General features: G+C 40.7%; 1 protein-coding gene across 1 annotated transcript in view; it reads right to left on the bottom strand.

The window, feature by feature from the left end:
• BMERB1 (bMERB domain containing 1) overlaps positions 1 to 24,539 on the bottom strand; it is a 53,171-nt gene that overhangs the window by 14,197 nt on the left and 14,435 nt on the right. The window contains exon 2 of the mRNA XM_065644699.1: positions 11,806 to 11,929. Within this exon, the coding sequence (XP_065500771.1) occupies positions 11,806 to 11,929 (124 nt within the window). The remainder of the gene's footprint in view (positions 1 to 11,805; positions 11,930 to 24,539) is intronic.

Genomic DNA, 24,539 nt, shown 5'->3' with positions numbered 1-24,539 from the left:
AGTAGTGATGGAGAAATTTGGGTGACTGAAGTGAAGAGCTGTGCAGAAATACAAGAGAATTACTATAGCCAGAGGTGGTAATGTGTTGTCAAGCTGAGGATTTGTAAAAATACAGACTGAGGAGGGACAGCAGTGGGGGCTGTCTTTGGGGACTGCGGGGGTTCAAGGACTTGCCAAAGCTGTGGGGAATCTGGAACGGTGAAAGTATTCTGGGAACACAAGAAGTTTGTTTATGCCCTTCTTCGCCATTTGACTCCATTTTGTCCCTGTCCATTCACCTTCATTTTTTAAAGCTTCTAATTATAAATCTGTGAAATCACAAGCAACATGTAATGAATATAGCGCACGTTACCTGAGTCATTACGGAGTGTGTTTATCACCATGTTATTTAGCTCAGCACCTGGTGCTTCTCGGGCTGGAAGACTCAGAACTGGCAATGAAGAGAACAGATTGCTGACCCGCCTGCTTGGCACGTCAGGTTACAAATCAAAAGTCCTACGATTAACTATTAAAATGAATGTGTCTATCTTTTTCTTGTGAAAAGCGCTCTCTGATGGAGGGGCAGTGGATAGAAGGACTGGACCACAACTCGCAAGGTGCGGCTGTAATTCAGCTGTCGTTTTGGACAACTGAAGATGGCAGGACTTTAAAATCTCTGTCCCTGCAGATCATATTTAAGGCATATTTCACAGAAATTCAGAATAGCGTCTAAAGAAGCTGTCTGTACTTTGTTCTCACTGACATTGTTGAATCCTCTTGAGCTTGGCCATCTCCTCTGCCAGTTATCAAGTTTTACTGTCAACTTCAATAGTAACAAGAGGAGCTTTCCTGGAAATGCCTCAGTATGGAGAGGAATATTTTTCTACATGGCAAAAATTCATGAAGTTCATTTGTCTAAAAGCATACAATAGAGAAGTTCAATTTAAATTCAGAAGTATGTAAGCCCATCGCAGTACCATACAGAAGACTGGATGTAAGAACATAGGGCCAGCTTATGCCCGTGGTTCATTTAAACCGGTCTAATAGCTTTAATTTTTGTTATTAGGCAGCAGAAGTAGGAAGCTCTAGGTTTGGCTATGTATTGTCTCTAGCAGAATCAATGATGAATTTCCTTCTTAATTTGCCTCCATATTTGACCTTTTCTTATTTTTGAAACCAGAAGAGCAACAGTTTTGCATCAAAGCCGAAAATAATAGAAAAGGTATCTGGTATAAAATTAAACACTGACAGTCCACTTCAGGACTTTTCAGTTCACTGTTGAATCACCACTGATCTATATTCTCCTCTTTATAGCAGGAGGCAAGTGAGAGGGAGCACTGAAATACCACAGGTCAGGAGTTACACGTTATTACAGAGCATCCTCGCCTGTGGGAAGATCACCTGCGCAAAACGGGGCACAGTAACTGTGAGTGTTATATATGCATTATATATCAGGAATACTTCAGCTTGGATACGTGGTCTCTTGGGAGACAATTAATTCTACCATCCACTCATGCAAACCAGACCCCAGGTAGCTAAGAACTCAAAAAACACAGTGTGGGATTAAAGGTTACATTTGGATATGCCTTGCTAAATTACTGACCTAAAAATGACTAATTCAAAATATTAAAGATACACAGGGCTGCTCCCTCTTCTATTGACAGTAAATTCTGACAACAGCATATATTCAATGTAGAAAATGCTATTTAAAAAACATTTTCTGTTAAATAATTATTTTCCTAGCTGTCCAACAGAGATAATGAGAATTCCTCCTTCTGCATTTTTCTTTTTTAAGACACAAACATCTCGACTAACAGGTACCAAGTCTACAATTCATTAAAAACTTCGCTAATGATATGTTTATCATTACACACCACTAAAAAAATGTTTTTCCTTTCTGAGCAGTTTAATGTAGCATTTTGACTGCCACGCAGCTGAAAGTTTAATGTCATCTTTTTCCTTTGGGGCTGATTGTTCACTGTCAAACAGGGCAAAGGAGACAGGTCTTCAGAGACATCAAACTGAACACAGGCATTTTTCTTTCCTCTTTGAGAGCTGATTTGTATTTATACTCCCAGCTTAAAGTGCACAGTCTGGGGCTTTGCAATTCTGTCCTAAACTCGTGTTCCTGAGGCTCCCACCCCAGAATGGATCGGTGGGACAGCCAGGGTATCCCTCATCAATCCCTAATGTACCTTATCTTACAAAGCCAACAACCCAACACGTATATTCATTGAAAGATAAATGTCATCACACTCCTCTACAGCATCCCAGAGTGCCTCCTGTGTCCCTAGAGCAAGATACAATCAGGACAAAAAAGGAAAGAATTCACACTAAGTTACATTGTATTGTTAAGGCTATAGAGCTGTAGAGGAAAAAAAAATTATTACTCCTTTCCATGAAAAGATAAATCTTATCAGAAGACACTGACAGCAACTCTATTATTGAAAAAAAAATCTGGTTTTGTTAGTGCACTCTAGTAACAGCTGGGTGCCAAACTCAGAGAAAAGTACTAAATGCTGTATATATAAATAAACAGCCCTGAGAGAGTTCCTTAGAGGAGAGAAAATAGATAATATACAGCACAATGACAAAAGGTAGGAGAGAAAGAATTAAAACTAGCCAAGAAAGGAAAAGTCAGGACACCTGCTTGGCGATATATAGTAACCCATGAGTTAGCACCGCTATTCACAGCTTTGGCAGCCTGGTTCCTCACTCTCCCTCCCTCTCACCCGTGCCCGGGGTGATGCTCGCTGGGTGTCACCGTTGCCACATGTGGCATTCAGCCACTGAGAAGTCACACGTGATGCTATATTAGCGAGTCCCGAAAAACAGATAAACGTATTTGGTCGAAAAAGTAATTAAAAATTGAACTTTGTTCAAACAAAGTCAGCAATCACAGCTGCCTTTTCTCTCTTGAGAACAGAAACACTCCACGTAATAAGCTTTGTAGTGCAGTGTTACCTTCCCAGTTTAGCCAGTAACGAGAGAGCGACTGTTTCACGTTCCCACTTTGTGTAAATCTACTAGATTTACTGCACTCATTCTAGATTAAAACATAGGGTTTCTAAGTTGGTTTATTGAATGTTTTCATCACCAAAGGAATTAACGTCTCGCTTCTGCAGTTCTTGTGTAGCTGGATGCTGCTTCACTTGGCAGCGGTCGCATGAAGCCGGGCAATTAGCAGACACACCGTTTTGTACTTGCAATTACCAATGTGCTGTGTAGACTGCAAAGGACATAAAGGTGAGAATCCTGTCTGACCTCTGATGAGGTGTCATTGTCCTTAGAAGGAATATGGACTATAAATTTTTCTCCATGATGAATTTGCCCTAAATTTGAGATTCTACCATCATGTCCAACACCCTATAAAATAACTAGTACTGACTCTCCCACCTCTACTACTTCTAGCAATGGGTACATCAATGTCACAGCAGCGGAAGAGAGATTTATGGGGGTTTTTTGCCAAGTGGGAAAAAGGTAAAGGTTAAAAAGGCATGTAAAGAAACAGTAAGCCTGAAAGGAAGCAAGAAACTCCCCCCCAGCCCCCCCAAAAAAAAAAAACCCAAAATCCCCACAAAAAAACCCAACAACAATAAAACTCAGGGATTAATTATGTACTTTGGGCAGCTAATGAAGCTGTGCGACTGCTAGCATGAGTTTATTACCATGGTAAAGTCAAGCTGCAGCAAACTTATCTACATAAACGGTAATTGTTCCTGGGATTACAAGTAATCAAACATAATAGTGTAAAATGGTCTAAAAACCTGAATGGATCTGTGGAGAATTCGGATGGTGTAGATATTACGAGCACTCTGGAGAAGAGGGAGTCATCTAAGAGTGTGTTCTGAGAGCGCACAAAGACAATGACCAATTTTAATTCTGCTAAGTCAATATGGAGGAGAATTCGGCTTTTTCACAGTATTAGTTTAGCAACGTAATAACCACACAGACATTAAGCAAATACCAGGTGCATTATATTTATAATATTTTTACAGATAAACTGTGTTTAATGAGGTAAGTAAAGTTGTTTTCAATAACTGCCTAAGACAACTTAAGAGGGCTATTTAATATCCTGTATTCCCATCCATTAAAAAATTGCCATTCAGTATCACCTGCATGGCAGAAATAACCACTCCTGAGACAGCCAGCAGAGGTGGAAGCAACTTCCACAGTTTTAGTTCAAGGTCATCCAATAGAACAGGCTTCAAGTTTTGCTTTCCACCTGGAAAGCCAGCAGTATCGGGCACTGGCAGATTTCCCAGGGAATACGTTTCATGATGACCGCAAATGGTACTTTATAGGAACTCCACGTCTTTTCTATTCAAAGGCTTAGGCAGCAACTCTGGGTGATAAAATCTCACCTATACAATTACTATTTACTGGGTCAGAATATGCTAATACATTTTAAAATGAAAGATTTTTGCGCTACAAATGATTTTGAGCTTCAGTTTTGATCTGTTCCTGTATCATACAGAGGTCTGAGGTTTTGCTGCCTGTCTCCTGTCAGCTAAATTGAGCTAACACATGCATTATCCATTTTTATGGTAGATTTCCATGCCCCACACTGACAGGAATCCTAAACAGCTTCTGGAGCCACACACAAGTATCCATAGCAATAACACATTAAATGTGCAATGAAAAGGATGCTGCCTGAGCAGCTCCCTTGGCTTCTGGGTCTGTTATCTCACCAGGAAAGAAAAAACAGAAGTGGGACAGCAGAATTAGAGAGTGTGCACGTTCTGAAGTGGTATGTATGCTTTCCTTAACAGCAGAGACAGATTGAACATTTACAGTTTGACCCAAAACTCTTTTTATAGAGAACATTTTAAGAAATGAGCCAAGAGAAGCCTGAGAAGCGAATGAGGGGGAATTCTAGCTGGCTATAAATTGAGGCTTTTGTGTATATATTGTCTCCTTCGTATCAATATGTGCTGAGTCCTCAGCCTTTCTGAAAATAAACCTAGAAGAGCTGGAGATAGCATATGATGACTTCAAGCTATATTTTCCTTTCCTGGGCTGGCTGGAGATGGTCACAACAGCTCCTGGCATCGTTTAATGACATTTCACAACGTTGGGAGCATAGACGAAGAGATGCTACAAACAGCCACAATTGCTGCATAATGAGAAGGCCCATCCTGGGAACTGAGGCAGGGTCTTGAGACAAAAATAGGATTCGATAATGTAATTACAGAGCGCGCATCTGCTCTGCTGTGACTATGGTTGCCTGTGCTAAAATGTGATTGCACAACGTAAATTGTGGCATTACCTAATTGAGGAAGGCTTGATTTTATAATCTGAAAATTGGCTGCATGTAAACGTTAGGTAATTCTTCATAGCAAGCAGGTATTCAGCTGGAAATAGTACAGACTTCCCGGATATGAAGAGTACAGCTGTCTTCAGCTGCCCTCCTTTTCTTTTTAAAGGAGGAAATAGCAGCATGGAGCAAAGGACAGGCTTACAAATGCTAGTATCTGACTTGCAGTTTGCACAAAGGTCTGAGAAACATCATGACCTGTTAATCGGTTGCTTCAGCTGATTTTGCTTTATTTCCTTGTATTGATAAAAATAAAAGCAAGAATTATCAGAAAGCTGGCCTCTTTTAAAGTACACACAAGATGAACTATTTCACTGTGGCACATAGCATGTAATCTGCTGAACAGATAAAAGAGTTCAGCTGCTTCCTTTGCTTTTCAAAACAAAACATTTCAGGAGACAGGCTAAGAATGTGCTGCCACACATCTAATTTAATTGACCTTCATTCAGCAAAATTAAGAAGCTGTGTTTTGCAATAAAGAAGCTTCACAAATTTGAAAATCAGACATGTCAACTGGAGTTTCCTGTACTGTATGTCTTTGCGTCGCTTCAGAGGTCCACAAAGTTACACTGTTTAAATGTATGTTTAAGTGCTTTAGTTTTTAATTACTGAAATGAGGTCTCACATTATGTTTAGTATACCAGTAAGGAATTTCCACTTTTATCTGCAAGGCAGAGACAAAAGAGCGTACAACGGACTACAAAGCAGTACAAAAGAGAGAAAAATCACAGGTATTGAAACTGTACAGATATTTGTGGTCTTCCCTTAAAAAGTTTTAGTATTTCATTTTTAAACAGGGTAAATCCTGTTTCCACTCTTCTCACTGAATGTTCACTTTTTCTGTATTTTTGGGAAGTTTTTCTTTAACACAATGATAGACTACAGAAATATTGATATTTGTCTAAGAGCAAATACAGGTATTGCTCTTCAACAGTAAATTATTAGTCTGTCACTGAAAACCAGTGTGTTTTGCTCTGTGGGGCTGTGGACAGTACCTGATTTGTGGGCTTGCTACAGAGATGTGGACAAACTACTCCACCTTCTTAAAGATGTATCCTCTGAATTTTGAAATAATTTTGATGTGTGTAAGTACACACCTGACTTGTCCACCACTTGGGAATTATGCAGTTTCTGGAAGGTGTCAGTAGATGTCTGTCAGACGGTTTAATTTTCAGAGCTGTGTCCCATAAACTGCACTGAGTTGGGTCTGGGCGGGAGCACGCGGCCTCCTGGGTGCTGCGCTTGGGGTGACCTGAGGAGCGAGTGGGTTTATTTTTATCGAAGGATTGGTGGAGGACACATGCATTTAACAGCCCTGCATTGAAATGTCCCCCGGTTTTCAAGAAGACCTCCTGAGATGGATTCGCCCGAGCTCTGTTGCCTCCCACTGCAGCCAGGGGCATTGGAGGTGGTTGCTAGAAAAACAGTTTTTTGAGGCCTTAGCTGGTAGCCCACGGCCCTCTCTGCCACACAGCCCAGCAGACAATTAGGGGAGCACACAGAGTTTGTCAGGAAGGAAATTAATTCCTCAAAGCTGTCACAAGAGGAAGGTGAGTGTCAGGGGAAGGGACGCTGCTGCGGCCCCACAGACAGAGCAGCCATTTTGTGTTGTGTAGTTGAGCTGCCCCAGCATGGCGGCCATTTTGTGTCCTGCGGCTCTGCAGGGGAAAGGCACCTATGAGGGACTCCTGCTAAACTTTAAAAATACAGTGTGCCCCTTGTTAAGGGAATTCTTTGCTGCCCTTTCTTTAACCAGAATCATAAAGCTGCAGGCAGGTGAGGTCTCTTTATCTGGTGAATGACTTTCAGTATCATGTGAATTACTGTTGCTGACTGGGCGTCCAAATATTTTTCTAAAGGTGGAAAATTTCTTCAGGAGGAGATTAACCTTTCTTCAGTGGCGCAGAGCCAAGATCGTGAGTAATTTTAATATCCAGTACAGCACAAAGCAAGCTGCTTATTCACGGTGCGATTGTTGCAAAGAGGTGGGGAGCAATTAATAAATTTAAAAAACCCAAGCTTTGATGTTTTAACTCAATCACAGAAATGTGTGTGAAATTTGTTCAAATATAATTGAAATTTTCCTCACTTTTAATTTTGAAAACTGAAAATCCAGGACTGTTGAACTAATAGTACGTTTGATAGACATAGGCTAACAGATGAGACACAGAGCCTGCTTGAACATGTATGAGAAAAAAAACCCCAACACATATAGTCTTGTATGTTTTTGAACAATCCTCTCTACTACCTCTTAAGTCTAATACTATCGAATCCTTTAATTTTTCAGTTTAATCCCACTGCCCGATTCTCAAATACTTCAGGACTTGCTTTAACATCATAACGACGATTAAGTCTGTGGCTTTTATTTCTTCACCATCCCACTCCTTTTTTCACCCCTATAGGGTGACCCTTCTAAAGCTTTTAGTGATGATCAGCTGTTGAGTAAAAAATTTATTTAGATCCTGAAGTGTTACCAACTGTGAGTACTGTCATGTAACATTTGTGTAGTGACGTCAGAGCAACATACTTCATTTTATCCCTTTTGTTGTCCTACAGACTTCAGTAGTCATTGGTGTTATTTTGTTCAATGGGGAGAGGGAATATGAGCCTCATAGTATTACTATGAGACCTACACACAGCCTTCTGGTGTTGGGCCACTGGCAATGCATTACTTCAGGGAACTACTGAAAAATATTAAATATGGCCATATATAAAGCGTTCCACAATTCGTCTATGAATTAGAGTTTATGTAATTTGCTTAGTTAAATAGATAGAAAACTTGGACCACATATCAGCAGGGAAAGTTTCTACTGGTTCACGCACAGAAGTGTGAAAAATGCAAAACAACTCCAGGTCTGCTGAGCATCCAAACCTTGCTGTTTTGTTTTTTTCTTTTTAAGTTGGGTTTGGTTTTTTGTTTGGTTTGGGGTGGGTTTTTTGTTTGTTTGTTTGGTGTTTTTTAGTGTGGTTTTTTTTTTTTTTTTACTGGCTGATATATTAACCTGGAGCAGTTATCTGCCAGGTGCCCTTATTTTATGGCTACTGCATTTTTGGGGGGAAAACGTTGACATAACAGTTAAAGACAACACGTGTTGTTGCAGAGCTGTTTGAAACATCAGTAATGGTAAGTTTTGTTATCATCCCATCTCAATCTCTGTGCGCCTTCTTCAAGGAAAATAGTAATTTCAATTAGCAATCTTAGAGCAACTTTCTTCCATGGATTAAACCTGCACTGCTCTGACAGAGGAAGAGCTTGCTCTGATTTTAATCAGCAACAGGTCTAGCTTGCAGGGTTTTGTTTTCTTATTCCTGAGTGTGAATATTGTTAAAATACAGTGTCTGTGTTGTGAAGAGTTGTGGTAGTTGCTGGTGTAAAGTAAAGCTGATGGGCTCCAGCCTCTAAGAGGAGAGAGCCATGGCCACCATTAGGGCTGATGATACACTCAAGAGCACAAGCCGTAGAGCCTATTTCTTTTATTTTTATTTTTTTTAAAGCACAGCTACAATGTACTCTGTCCTAGTTTTAGGATCAAGCAACATGTGAATAAAAAAATTAGTCATACAGAGAGACAGTGAGAAGAATGCACCATTACTTTAAAAAATGTAGCTAAAGCTGTAAGCTGTGGCTGGATGTGTAAGTGATATGGAATTATTTCATTGTGTTCATGCTTTATTAAGAACTAAAAAAAGCCCAATTTAACTCAAGAATTTCTACTCTGCTGCTAACAGCATGAGGGGGAAAAAATACACACATACCACACATTTTCTCCATTGCTATGTGTATGTTTTATCTTTTTGTTATAACAGAACAAAAAGCTAAAGCAGGCACAAGAATTAAAGAGATCTGGCTCTCATTAAAGCTGGTCTTGAGCTCAGTAGTCTGAGCACAGGCGTAGTGCTGCCAGTTAACAGCCCCACGTTCAAAGTCGATTCTGCCTTAAACCTGTCTGAGGCAGCTCGGTTTCATGCAGTGGGTTGTATAGGACATTCAGAGGGGAATCGAGTCCTGTCAGAAGAAAACGATTACTAAAAATCATGACCTACATCCAGCCTTCTGGTGTTGGGCCACTGGCAATGCATTACTTCAGGAAACTACTGAAAAATATTAAATATGGCCACATATAAAGTGTTCCACAATTCGTCTATGAATTAGAGTTTATGTAATTTGCTTAGTTAAACAGATAGAAAACTTGGAGCACTGAGGTAACTGTAGTTGTGCTGTTAAGCTCAACAAGAGGTCATTAAAGCTATCGGTCATGAAAAGCTGTTTGTTATCAAAGACCAACACAACCGAGCCCTCTGTCAGTGTAAACTACCCAGAATACGGGCAGTCAGGAATAGCTGCTGCGATATTACTCAGGCATCACTAGCAACATGCTTCTCACTTATCAGCACTAAAATGTAAAAACAATTTTTGAATGCGACAAAGTCAAATAGACAATTGCTTGGACTCCTAAAAGCTATTAAGTGAAGCCTTCTGGAGGCCCTTGAGTGAGAGAGGCTGTTTGTCTTTCACACTTGATGAGCCAATGTGAAGAACTTCCCTGTTGTAAATGGGCTTAAAAGGTGGGAAGGCTTGAAAAATCACCATCAATGCTGTCTACTGGTTTGCAAGTGGAGTCCCAGTGCAGAGACCATTCCATTCGGTGGTGTTAACACACTGAATTTAACTGCCTCAAGGATCAATGGGCAGAGTCAGGACATTCTGCTGCAGAGAAGGGAGCAGCTGGGCTGGAGAGGGGTGTGAATGGCCCTGGAAAAGTGGTCATCTCGTTGTGCTGCTGCCGAAGGAAGGAGAGGGTCCGTGGCGGTGGCACACACCTCAGTCCCCCTTGCTGAAGACAGCAGCAACAAGGTTGGCTTTCCATGACTTCAAAAAGACAAAAAAGTGGGGCCATCTCTAGCAGTTGCTGCCTCTGTCCCCCACCTGCTTTGCCAAACCTTGGCGGGACCTGGATGCTCAGAAGGGCTCTCCTCACTCAGCCAGTGAACAGCTCTTGGGTAGCTCTGGGGTGTGTTTGGACGATATCTAACGCAGGAAGGGCACTGCTGCACAGCTCCCATGTCAGTTATATGCCCTTTCCAATAAGCGAGCTCCTCTGTGTTCGATTCCTTACTCAAAACACCTGCTAGGCAATGCAGAGTCAGGAGTGTGATGGGTGTGAGCATGGGGGAAATGAAAAGAACAGACTGCACACAAGAGCAAGCTGAACAAGTGAACAATATGCAAAAGGATAAGAAGCGGATGGCCACCAGGGCTGTAATTCGCTGGGACAGTTTATTTCAGTGCTTTGTTTGACACAGAAGATGTCAAGAGGAGTGCAAGGTTCAGTGGTGAGGCTTCTTCTGGATTAAACGTATGTAGAAGCCAATAATCGAGTAGTTATTTCACTATGAGGAGAAGGTGTGACAAAATCTTTCCTGTTTACTTGTATCACTACAGCACTAATAAAGGTCAGTGTCATGGTTACCAGTCCGTCGTTCTAAAGGTATCTAAGCAGTGATTCTGGGCTGAAGTCTTCTGCGATAATACTCAAAAGACACATGTTTGTGCTGTTTGAGGGTAAGGCTTTCAACTTCTGGTAGTGCAAGTCAGGGCACTGACATCAGCCTCCAGGTGTAAGGGTTAAAATACCAGTCCTGTCCTTGTACTTTAAAGGGAGAATAAAGCAAATGAGGTTTTTTTCAGGCTGCTGTAGCTTCATTAATGCCAAGAATCTGGGTTCAGCAGGTTTTAGATCTACTGAGGTTCGTGGCCTGTCAGCAAAGGCAGTAGTTTCTGACCCCAGGTACTCACAGACAGATGGGACTTCAAAATAATCTACTCCTTATTAATAAGTCCTGGTCTTCTAAATTCAGTGATTTAGGAATATAAACCTTATTGACTTCATCATCAGGATGGGATTAATATTCATTAACCTTCAATGAGGCTCCTACACCTGACCCTTTGGGCAGTTTTGAAAATTTCTCTTGGAGTATTACTATTTAATTTGATACATCAAAATGTGTTTTGTGTTCATAACTTAATGGCTTCCATTTAACAAATGTCCAGTCTTCGCTGCTATTAGATCAGAACACAGTGTGCTCTCTTGTGACACGAACTCTCCAAGACCACTAATGAAGTGAGGAATAAAGCCTGAATTAGGTTAGCCTCTGGAAGCTGCAGATCCCCTACCTGTTAATATTTTCTTCAGACAAATATCCTTCCCACAAAGGACTGAAATCAGGCATAAAAATATGCTCTGTAGACATGTACTTTGCTAAAGTTTCCTTTTGTAAGTAATAGATCCTTTTTATGTCTTCTGCAAATCATGATGAATAAAAAAGGTAATTTCCTTTGCAACTACAAAAATCATTTCCCAGTGGCATTTTGCAAGCATTCACCTAACTAAGATGCTCTTTATCTTTCATCCTTTTAAAATGTCAAGCAGATAAAAGTCTTCTAAATAGCATTCTTTCCTATTTTGATTAATTTTGCATAGTGTTTTCCCAGAAGCATTGATACTTACATAAACCTGAGTTCTGATTCTCTTCTGACTAAGACTTCCCGAAGCCTCTGGATTTTTGCCATCTCAAGCTCAATTTCCTCAGGCATCATTGTTGTTTCAGCCATTGAAATGATGTCAAGTTGATCTGTATGTGAAAGCAGAGAAAATGAATTAAGCTAGTCAAACAGTCTTAACGGGGTTTTTTAGGAATGTAAAATTAATCAGAGAGCTATCTGACTATGGGGTAATTAATGCAAGTAGTAAAGAGTATTCTAGCTGAATGCTACGTTGACTGGTTTCTCTATTGTTTTGCTTATTACTTTCAATGTAACCATTTTGAGGGGAAAGAATCCCCCAGCCAAAATGACATTCATTTTGTTAGTCAGAATCTATCATACCTCTAAGGAATCCCCAGCCCGTACATAACTAAAGCTACTGTTCCTTAACTGATATCGCTACAACCTTTGAAAGAATAGCCATAAATCACTATAAAATTCACTCAATGCAATTAGTTGCAGCTCGGAAGAGTTCTATCTTGGCACAAGTGCAGGCAATGCAAAGTGATGAAGGTTTCCCATCTTTAATTCGTAGAAGTCTTCATGCCATTCCACCAGCTCAGTTTGACCAACAGCTCAAGCCCAGACTCCATCGAGAGGAGCCAAGGATGTGACTGTAATGATGTAGGGCTAATCCTTCAAGGGCACATTGAGATCACTGGAGGAGACAAACAGCACTTTGTAGTAATTACTTGGCAACTCGTAAGGCCAGGGTCCTTCTACGATTATTTCTCTAACTGATATATTACCTCTTCTAATCTGTAGAGTAACAGGGCTATGGACTGTGTTCATCAAAGGTGGAAGGAACTGAATTGTATAAGGTGGATTTGGGAAGGAGCAACTTGGCCTCTGGAAAACATTATTCCAATGGTTTACCATACTTGGCCTTCATTTTGAACAAGAATTTAGAGACTAAAGAACAGAGCACCTCCATGTTTTGGTACCCAAATGGAGACATATTCCTGAAAGCAGGCCTGTTTCAGCTGTCCTGGCTTAAAAAAGGAAAATGGAGAGGTCAAAATGTACTCAGCATGATTATGCAGAAAACAGGAGACAAAAAGCATCAGAATAAAGCTGTTCAATTAATTATGGGATGAATTCCAAAGTCCCTCATGACAGACTAAGCACAAACAGCTGAGAAGAATTTTTGACAGAAACTTGGAGTAGGAATGAAACTACAAAATCTCAACAAACACAGAGCCCCTGCATGAGCTTAGTTAACAAAGACCTGTTCTCCCAAAAAGGAAGCAAATAAATTCTATAGGATAGAAATATATTTTCTTTATAAATAAAAACTTTTTTATATGTATATATATGTTTTAAAGTTATCCTACTAGTATTGTCTGCAAGTTCTGGCTTCGCTTCACAATGAAGAAATTGGGCAAATAAATATTAAAAGCACTATTTTTTTTTCAAGATAACAGAATCTTGAAGAAAAAAAGTGACACATGAGAGAATACCTGTTTCTAGGTAGTTGTTTTTAACACTCAAAATGCAAAACTGGTTGGTAAAGCAAGGCTATCTTATGTGTCTGAACACACGACTGCTGCCAGAAGATGGATTTGCCTATTAGAAATCGTTGTTTGTTGGGGTATTTTGAGTTGAGGTTTAGCCTAGATGTCCTAGGAAGTGTTGTTCCAGCTCTGCCATCAGTGGCTACCTTCACAGTGCAAAGCACGAGTCTTTTGAAATCCCAGCCACTAACTTAGGTGCTGAAATAGAACCTAAAAAGCTTGGGAACTCTGTTTGCGGAAGGCTGAACCCCACTGAAAAGGCCTCGGTGACTGTACCCAGCCCTGGCCGTTCCCTCCCCTCGCACCTCACCCGGGTCTGTGTGACTGAGGAACCGCCACAAAGCCCTGAACTCAGCGGCAGAGCGCCTGACCTGCTGTGCGACCACTAATGGATGGGCACGATTCGAGTTCAACATTCACTGCTTGTTTATCAGACAGCAATCCAAAGAAACTAGAACAAAGATTCTCTAAGTATACTTTTGCTTCTTGTTGCTCTTTGGGGTTGCGGAGTTATTTTTAACTGCTTGCAGCATTATTGGCTTTGGTGCAAATTTATTTTCCAAAAATATTAAGCAGGAGATAGGAAGTTATTCTGATGCTACCATGAATTAAAGCAAATAATACTGGTAATTAGCAAGATAAGCCACAGATATGTTACACATACACACATATTTTAAAATTAGTTCTCAAGGGCTCAGAAAACAGAAAAAAAGAAAAGCACCTATCTTATTTCTGCTCTGCAACTCTAGCTATAAATGCCCCGGTGTTACCCCTTGCATCAGATCAGCTATTGTACTGTGATCTCAATAATTCTGGAGAGGAATCGTGAACAAGCCTTACACCCTGAGTATGTGCTTAGAGCCAACACAAGAATTAGCATGACGAGCAGTAGTCTAGCCTGACCTCTTGCAGAACAGTCACAGATTCTCCTTCACATCCCACTCAGCGTGTTCTTGAACCAGAGAAAATACTTTTGAAAGCTATCCAAAATTAGGCAATGATGTTTTCAAAAGAATCTCAAAAATGTAAGCCAGGCACCACAAGTTTGAAAGTGGAGGGAAATAAATAGAGAAACCAAAAGATATTAGTTTGTAACTTGTCTGCAAACTTAGAGATGTAGTTATAATAATACAGAGATACAAGGAATGGTTTAGTTTCTCTTCATAGCAGTATATGTGCTGTGAACCTACTGTAAGGTCATTAATTCTCATGGTGATCTCAAACTGGAAGGAGGATTGGCAAGAGCTGGATTAAGGGAACTTTGAGAGGAAAAACCAGAGCAGACAGTTGAAATGGGAAGAAACCGGAGGGTGAGGACATACACAACTGAGCATGGAGACACTGGTGTGGGAAGACATGAGGAGCCAGCTCTAGAGGGGTAGGCACGGTATTCCAAGGAGAAGTGACAGAAGTCAGTCCATGCTTTATGCATGCTCCCCCTGTGCACTATTAAGGAACAATATTATTTTTTGCATCAAATCTCCAGCTTTTCTAAACCTCCCTTCCTAACAGGTAAAGACTGAGTAAGCTCCTGTAGCAGCTGCCAATTCCCTTCTAAAGGTGAGTCTATAGGTCTCATAAACCCAACACAGCTGCAGTATACCACCCACTTTGGCTCCCTCTGAAGAACATGCATGTTTAAGGCAGGCTTTGTGGGAAAAGGCACAATTAGAACACCATATTTCCCAGAAAACCTGAAAGAGTAGAGCGCAGGTGTGAGGACACTGGAAATACAAGCCCCTGAAGAGGCCACAGGTCAGGATTCCCACTTCACACCTTCACCATCACGATCCTCACCAATCACCAACCTGTTTGTGTCTGAATTTCTGTTTTAATATTGTGATAACTGTTTGGCCTATCTGGCAGCAGCTATGCTGAAGAATAATTAATTACGTTTCATAAAATGGTTTGAACTCCTGGGATGTAACCACTTGGGAAAGAATGTGTTAACATTATTAAGCCTTGGAGTAAAGTTCTAGCTCTGTGCCAGCAATGAATGACACCTTCAGTGCTTTGAGAAAATGATTCTGAACAGCTTCACACAGAAATCTCTTACCTTTTCATAAAAGAAAGAAGAACCATTTCATTTTATCTAAAGCAGGCATTTGTTAGACAATTATTTTTTGGCATATATTGTTCAATTAAGCCCTGTTGCTGGTAATGAGCCAGAATTCACAAAGCAAAAGTAGAGACAACACTGAAATTAGTCACAGCCAGTGACAGGATGAAACTATTTGGTCTGCTCTGTAATCTCCAGGATAATACTCAGTGACAAAGAAACAAGTAAAATATTATTGCTGTATGCACAAAAAGATATTAGCATGAAAATAATTACGATATAGAAATAAAATTATCAAACTATTATATATAAAGAGAGGGACTGAAAATGTAAACCCGAAGCTATTTATGCATGGTTTTGCTTTAATTTAAATGCGGATTGGTATAGTTAAACTGGGTATTAACTTAATGATCACATTTCATCCTCTGTGCCAGCCAGAAATGGAACATTAGCCACCTGTGATGAAAGGCAACAACAACAACGAGCCTATTAAGACAATAAGTGCAAAAAAAACTTTTAAAAAAGCTGAAGCGATCCAATCAGAAATGGGAGAATGCATTACACCTGGTGTCAATAGTTTCAGACAAATCGGTAAGGGATGCTGTAAGGAAACTGTAATTATCAGCAAAAGTCCTGCTGCTGTCACTTGATGTGAGCATCTTGTTGTCCACTGAGAAAACTATTGTGCTCTCCAACCATTAGCTGGTTTAATTCTAATGTGGGGGTTTTGTTATCGTCATCTCTAAAATAGAGAGGCGTGGCGAAGGTGAGGAGCAGCAGTTATTCTTGTGGTATCTACGGACTGAACAGCAATCAGACCTCTCGGCTGTGAACATCTAAAGCAGCACGCAGGCAACGTGCAGTCAGGAAGAGCTGAGTGATGAGCTGCTGCTGGATACGCAGCAAGTGTGCGGCAGAACCAGCACAAGGTCTGCTGGATCGCGGGGTCTCTTCAGGACCTTGTTTATCCTTTTTCTTCCTTGTCAATCTGTTGCTATTGGAAATAATCAGTCACTTGAAGATTCATCTCATTTAGCAACAGGAGAGCTCCAGCACAGGTGAGGGTAAGGGCCCAGCTACTCTGCCATTTTTTTTCATCTTTGACACATATGAACCATCTTAAATGAGAGTCTGTTCAATCCATGACTCTTTAAAGGACTGCAGTACAAATCAGCTGCATGGCTTCTCCGATTCAGACACCACTCAGCAACAAACCTGCCTGCTCAGCCCACTCACTTACAGTGCTTCAGCTGAAAATTAGTTTAAGTCATTGTTGTCCCAGATTGGATTTAAACTAAGCAACTTGAGGCCTATTCCCACTCCCTTAAATTGTCCAATAGTAAGATAATCCTTGTTGAAATACTGTCAATGGCTAAGTTTTGTTCCAAATCTGGGTCAGCACTTTTGGGGATTTCTCAAGAATTGCTTGAAATTCTCAAACGATCCTTTTTCACTGAAGTATATTAAATGCTAACAGAGCACACTGCAGCAAGTGCACTCTTAATGCTGTTTCAGGTACCAAAGTCAAGACTTTCAAGGCCACTATTAGTTGCTGAGCCGAAGCAGAAGTGAGCAGGAGGCACAGGTTAGAGATGGATGAACCAGATGGTGCAACTTGAGAACAGCACATTTGGTAGAAAATAGAAATAGTTGCATAATGCAAAAAAACAAATTGTTATAGTACAAAATATTCCAGATAAAAAATGTTCATGTGAAAAGATGATTCCTGTAGTTTGTCACTAGCTTGGCACCTAGAGGCGTGAATGACTGGTCTTGTAGCCAGGCCTTTTACTGCCTCAAATGTCTTCAGAGGCTCCAAGGTGTTTTTTTCTCTTTGATTTAACCCATCTGGAGCAGGATGCAGCAACCAATAACTAACCTGTGCAGAAATAAACCTACATCTAATTGCTTATTCCTAATCTAGCCTGCTGCAGCATTCTATTATGGTGAATCCTAACAATGATTACATTTGGCATGTGTGTGGAATGGTATTTATTCAATGTTTTATGCTGGAATTACCATATAAATATAGCTAATAGCTAAACACAATGCAAACAGCTGCAGTATGTTTTGTTCCTGCCTTCCCTAACAGGCAGGCAACAGTGTGCAATTTAAAATGGGCAGAGCAGGGGAAAGGGTGGCATAGGGTGGTACCAGTGTGGAGGTGACCTGCCTGCCCTGGCGCTGGGCACATCCCACCACTCCTGCTGCTCCGAGTGCCTGGGCTCAGGCCTGGTTTGGACACGGTGCCGGTCTCTGGCCTCGAGAAGCCTCAGCAGAGGCTCCCCCTCCTTCCCCTCTCCTTTTGTGCAGAAGCAGATTTCAAGGTGAGGCTCTGGCCTTGGTCCTTGATCCCCCCACCCCTGGGGACTTTCCACTTGACCTTGGACCTGCCTTGTACTAGGGATATGCCTGAAGATCCAGACTGTGGCTGACCCTGCTGCTTGTCACCAGACCTGCTCTGCTTTCCTTGCTCAGGTACCGGTGAGGACACTGTCCCTGCCCTTTACCTACCCCTTCAGAGCTGCCAGCCCATCTTGTACCCAGCACTGATCCTCCACCTAGTTATTAATGGCAATACTCCTCATGACTGCAGTGAACCTTGGACAAAGCTCCCTTGACCAGGCTTTCACTTTCTTACTTTTGATGATTTCTGGAGAAATTTCAAAGGAATACACATATATAGACTGTGGGAACCAGTGCTGCACATCTGTTTCAAACAGCAGTGCACGGGCATATTGTTTTATTTTAGAAAATGCTGTATCCTCCTCTTCTCCCCCAAGGCAATCTCTTCCCTCTGCTTGTCAGTGGCTCCTCCTGTTCCATCTCCTGTACTGGGAACAGACTGGTGATGACAGCCGGTTTAGTTGAATCATGCTGCTGGTTTTATCAGGCCTCAGTAACCAGCTAATAAGCTACACTGAGGCAAGAGGAGCATACGTACCTGATGAGTTTTAATACTGGGAAAAAAGTAATCTCTAAAGACAATAGTAGTGTGCAGAGGCTATTACTGGAGGAGCAAAAACCTCATGTTCTACTCTCCTTAGGTGTGCTGAAGTTCTCAGAATCACTTTGCTTCCACTGCCATCAATAGCACTGCATACTGGAGATGGCACAGCTGAATTTTCCTTCTAGCAGGAAGCTGAAATTTTCTTCTTCTCTTACTGTGCCTATTACAGCTTTTCAATCCCTATAATACTTCTCCATGAATTAAACAATACAGTTATTTATTTTGGAATCATTGGTATGTAGAGCCATGAAATGCACTCTGAGCTCACGCAAACTGAGCTCGTGTCCTTCACAGGTGGGTAGATATGCTTTGGCCCTGCAAGTAACAGTGGCCAGAATCTTCCTGACAAAACTGAGTGTGCTAGGAAATGCCAGAGAAATGGCATTCGGAGTATTTGGAGGATAAAATCTTGGATTCAGTTTGTTTACTACGAAGTCAGAAGGAATGCCTCTGTGAAAGAGTCCGGTTTCTTATCAGGGCATCAGGATTCAGAGCTACCTTGCAGTTCTGGAGACATTAGATTCTCCATAAAACCCTGGAAGGAGAAGTTTCAACGGCAGTGCAGCTCCCTGGTGCACAGGGAGCAAACTTGGAGCCCTGAAATACCGGCTTAAACTAGGCGTCAAAGCTTCCAATATTTTAGCCAGACACCAGGGCACCTAGAAATCCCAAAGCGGGTTTTTCACATGCTGCACGTCTCAGGGTAAACCTCTGGGCTGGTCCATTCCCCTTACAGCTTGGCTTTGCTACTGGCAGCGGTGAAATCTGGCAGCTCTAGGGAACCCCTTTGGCAGGAAGGAGCCAGAGATGGATATTGAAAGCTGATTAAATGCCAGGATCTTGGGGAATATCACAGTCACCAAATAGCCTTGCTTCTGAACAGTCATTTGGGGAAGGAGAAAATTATGATGGTGGGGACGGGTGGGGGGTGCTTTCTGATCCATGGGGAATTGTAGTGCATCTATGCTTCCAGTAAAACCGAAATACAAAGTACTGGCCACCTCAGCTTTGTACTGTGCTGCATAAAGATCATTTATGTTCTGAGATAAACTGCTAGACTAGAGCAATCCCTTCACATCTGCAGTCCACTCAGCAGCTCCTCAGTCAAGAGATCAGAAATTCATGTCTGTAGAGAGTCACTGTGATACAACCTGTAGAGAAAAATGACTTTTCTCCCAGACAATCAAAATGAATTATCATGCATTTAAACTTGCCATTTGTGGGAGGAGAGGAAATCTTGCTTTCATAGTAAGGGATAGAATCACTGAGAAAAGCACTGTTGTAGCATCAGCTGCAGGGAAAATATTTTTATCTTGCAACTGGAGAGAAAAAAAAATACTTTCTACCATCCCTTAGGATGACGGCTGCTTTTGCACACATTGCTTATGGAAATAGATTAATTTTTTTTGTAATCAAAATGAAAATCTGATTGTAGGACATACTAATAGCATTAGTAAAGACTAGGAAAGGCACAAGCAACCTAAAAAGATGTATTTACCATGGAGCAAATACACCAACTTTGGAAGGTTTTGTTTCAAATTTTGCTGAACTGATTTGTTGGATTAATCAACCTTTGGAAGAAGTCATATATGGATACTATGGTTATTTCTTTTGTGCAAGTCTTGTTTAGTATTCAACACTGAATAGCAAAGATAATGTTTCTGTAATATATGAAATTACTTCTTCCTAATAATAATAAGCTACCATGGCTTATAATGAGTATGTGCAGTTTTATGCACAGCTTTTATCTGTTGTAACTTACATGTACTTCCTGCCATCCTTAAATAGTCTGATCAGTATTCACTAAGCACAACGTAAATAGCTTCGATATGATAAAACAAAACTGGAGTTGTCTTTTATGCAGAAATCTTTGCAGTAAGCCCTGCAACATACAGACTCTGCAGGAGAAAAAGCATCTGGGTTAAGGGACGGAAAGTGTGGATTTGTCTTGAGGAGATGATGAGTTCCGCAGGTCGCTTCTCCTCATCTAGAGCTCACTGAAGTCAACAGGAGTCTTTCACTTCAGCCTTTTTTTTTCTTTCCTTTTTTTTTTTTTTTTTTTTTGGCATGTGTCGTATATAACTTGCCCTTCCAGGCGTGCAGCTATTTTTGCCTTTGAAGGAAAAGCATACGTTTGGAAGTTCACACTTGGCTTTTCAGGCATCTGTAGAAATCTCTTGGTATTCTCTCAAACTGACTCACAACCTGACATATTTTGTGGAGCAGGGCTGTGATATGCTAGTCTTTGGTTAATGCTGAGGGAAAAAAAGAATGCCAGAAAAAAAGCAAAATAGTAAGACAGGACTGACATTCAAAATCTTCTTGAATTCAACAGAATTTGAATGAGTCTTCAAACCACCACATGGTAACAAAAATCCCCTATTGCTAAAAACCACCAGAGATCATTCTGTTTGCCATATCATTTCTTTCCAAGGTATATTAAATCATCTGATATGACTGGAGATGGCTCTGGTCAGACAAGCAGCTGTGGTCTGAGTGCAATAGCACAATTATAATATTGGGACGTATTTTGTCCAGCTCATGAATACTTTTTTTTTTTAATTATCACAGTTCTTTTTACAGGCTAGACATACTACGACTTGAGTTTCCACTGCAAAAGTGTCTCACTCACACTCTACCATATGACCCAATTTTAAAATTAGATAAGCAGGGAATATAAAAGCACTGTGTGCAACTACCCACTGCACTGCCAGAATTACTGCCCTGTCTGTTCCATATCTAAGAGCCTCTTGTTATAAAAAGATCCTTTTAGTTCCTCATCCTGTACTTTCTTGTTCTTATATTCAAGCTTTGACCTTTGATTTTTCCTTATTTACCTTTGCAAAAAGCCTGTCGGTAGCAGTCTATTCTTTTCCATTCCAGGCTTTTGTACACTGAGATTTCTCTTGAAACATAAACACCAGATTCACCGTGTTGAATATTAACTCCTTCCTCTAACTCTCCAAGTCCTTCTGGTTTCTGTGGTACCACACTCGCAGCATTGCACACAACAACTCCCCTCGCGTCTGATGGAAGAAAGTGCCTGTACCTGCCCAGTGCCCCAATGAGATTCTGAGCTGCTTTGCACCTTTTCTGCTGTAATTCTGCAGATCGAGTAGTATTGCACTGACAACAGGCTGCTTTAAAAACTGAACCTGAAAGAGATCCTGCTGTGAGTTTTCTAATTCAACTACATATTCCCAAGCAGAAATAGACATTCAGGCAGTAAAAGTGATTGCTAATTAAGGACGGTCTTCAGTACTTTGCTAACTAGAAGGTTTACGGTCAAATGATGGTTCCAACTTTATAATTTAGGGACCATTTTCTGCCCTTGTTCCCTATTTAAAGATATATATCAGCACAAGTCCATAATGATAAGATCTATAAAGATCTTGTCTCTCAAAAAAACCCATCAATTAAATTGTCTTGTTTGTTATCCTGAGAAATTTATAAGCAGTAATTATTCTTGGCTTTGTCTTTTGTCAATTTATGACAGTTCCAATTTCCTAAGTGGGTAATTATGCAACCCTTTAATCTTACACTTCCCCCGGGAAAAAGAGTTTTCTAGTCTTAAGAAATTGCTCTGTGCATAGAAGACTTCATTTTGGTTGTAATGATATCCTGAAAAAACAGCTCATCTCTCAACAGCTGATCATCCTTTTTTGATAATGAAGACCCCGTGAATCTGCACCAGCCTGAAGTTTTTGTAGAATGTGATACATAGGACTTAATGTGATATTCAGACTTAATGCATCTTAAAATCTATACTGCCATCCTGTATTTGGATGATAAATTCCATTTGTTGTATCTCGCACTTAAGCTTTTCAGATTTCAGCATTCTCTTGACTTTTGATGCTGTCAAAATTGTGATACTCACCGATTTGTGAAGATGGCACTTTTGGTTAGCGAAGAGGAAAGGATCGAGGTCAGGAGAAAGGATTGTTTATGTTAAATTATAATGGTTGATGTAAAATTAAGCAGAGGTAAAGAATAAGCTTAGACTGGAAACTAGTAACCATCCAAAGCAATAACATTCTGAAGCAGTCTTTCAAGTAGGATATTAGAGGAAAGGAACCAAAGATGGTTTAAACTAAGATCAGAACATACAGATCTTTAAAGGGTCTGGCCTCACTTTCTGGGGAGAAAAATCAGCCAGGTCCTGTGAATAAGCTCAGGTATTGCATGATGGTCTGCAATTGCAGGAGAGTGGACTCAGGAAGCAGAAAAGTTTAATTTGACCATTGTCTGGGGCTTTACTTCTTCAGGTAGGGCTTAGCTTTCTGAGGCCTGGTGTCCTCTGCAGCCAGCCATTGCCACACAAAGATTCCAGACTCCTTCTCCGTGTACAAAGTCCTAAGGATCCATCCTGTCCAATTAAACCACCACTTCAAGGTAGGGCACCATCTCTTCTTTCATATTCTTCCATCTGGATCTACGCGTATTTGCTTATGCAAGGAACCAGCTCAGTACAATAGGACAATTTGCTACCTAATTATCTGCAACTAGAATAATTTATTTTCTAGCTGTAAATCTATACATGATTTGGTGCTGGTTTATAGCATTACCATTATGATTTACGTGTAGGTTTTTTCTACTACTCAGAGTTCTACTAGCTTTCTGTATTTTTATATCATGTCTTTGATCTGTGACTCACAACAGCCTGGGACAGTTCCCTAAAGAGTCAATTTTAGAGGGAGAGGGAGAACTTTTCCTCAGCAATCCCCCCTTTGGCAGCAGTTTAAAAGCTCATACAAACCATATTTACAGATCAGGAAACAGATTTGCTGCACTCACAGCAATAAATGCCTAAGGAGGCAGAACTTAACATTGAACAAAATGCTTCTTTGAAAAGATAAGATAAATATAACTTCTATGAAAGTCTTCCCATAAACAACAAAAGAAGCCCCAGGCCTAATTTGATTGTGCCATAATATTGAGTCCAAAACACAGACTTTTTTTTTTTAATGTGATTGAAATTTGCAGGAAGTGCTTCTGACATAAATAAATTCAGAGTATGCAGAAGTATGTCCACTAACACAAATTGCCCTAATGACACTCATAGATTGGGGCTTGCAAACCCTTCAGGCTTTGACATCAATTACAGGGCTCAACCTCGCTACTTTGAAGTTGATTCCAAGGCTGTCTAGGCAATTTGCATGCCCGAGCCAATTTCCATTACAGTCAATGATAACAAGGTTGCACACATCTCTTCAGCCTGTTAGAGGACAAATGCATAAAAGTGAGGAAAACAGAATCATGAAAACAGCAAAGGGAGTTTGGAATTAATGTATTTTTATAAAATCCTTTTTAAACTCAAGTCGCATTGAATTAAGAAACCCCAGAGACATAATTTGTGGATTCACATGCCATTCTCCACTCAGCTGAAACCGAATCCTGTGTTTTAATATAAATCGCATCTCTGAGTTGAGACAGTTTTCAAATATCCAGATTCTAAATTGGGCAGGTTTAACTTTTTTTTGTTTCTTACAGTGGCTGTGATAAGGTCACTGCAGCTCACACCTTCAGATGCAAGCTGGTCTGCAAGAGATTGCTCTGCAGCCAGCTCAGTATCATCTTAGTACAGTTCCTATCTCACATCAGACATAAAAATCTAGCAAGACAGAGTGTCTTCACAGGCATCTCAGATATACTAATAGAGTGCAAAAAAGACTTGCTCACAGACAGAAATTTTTCAGAGCAATTACAGCACACGAGAAGGGCATTGTCATGATTGGTGTGACCATTTCAGACTTGAGCTCCAGCATCCCCAGTGCCTGAACTGAGCCACAAACTCTCCAAGACCAGAACAGTCCATGTGCAAAACAGCCTGTGGTGTCTCATCCAGCAATTTCTGTTGTGTAAAAAGAAGGATTAAGTGGGTTTGAGTGCAATTTGAACAAGAGCTGTCCATATAATTAGGTCTGCAGAGAATTATGACAGACTTAACAAAGTACTGTAATTGAATTGTGCAAGAACGTCTTCCAGACTTCCTACTGTTATTTCCAATTTTAAATAAACTCTAGTTTGGGTATCGGTGCCACATTCCTTGTTGCCAGATTCTGTGACAACAGAATTTTTCACACATTTCGCTAGTGACTTTAGGTGAGGTGTGAAAG

Source organism: Caloenas nicobarica, chromosome 14, assembly GCF_036013445.1.
Source record: "Caloenas nicobarica isolate bCalNic1 chromosome 14, bCalNic1.hap1, whole genome shotgun sequence".
In the NCBI taxonomy this organism is placed as follows: Eukaryota; Metazoa; Chordata; class Aves; order Columbiformes; family Columbidae; genus Caloenas; species Caloenas nicobarica.
Note: the sequence above shows the minus strand (reverse complement) of the source record. Positions and strands in the feature narration are given on the sequence as shown.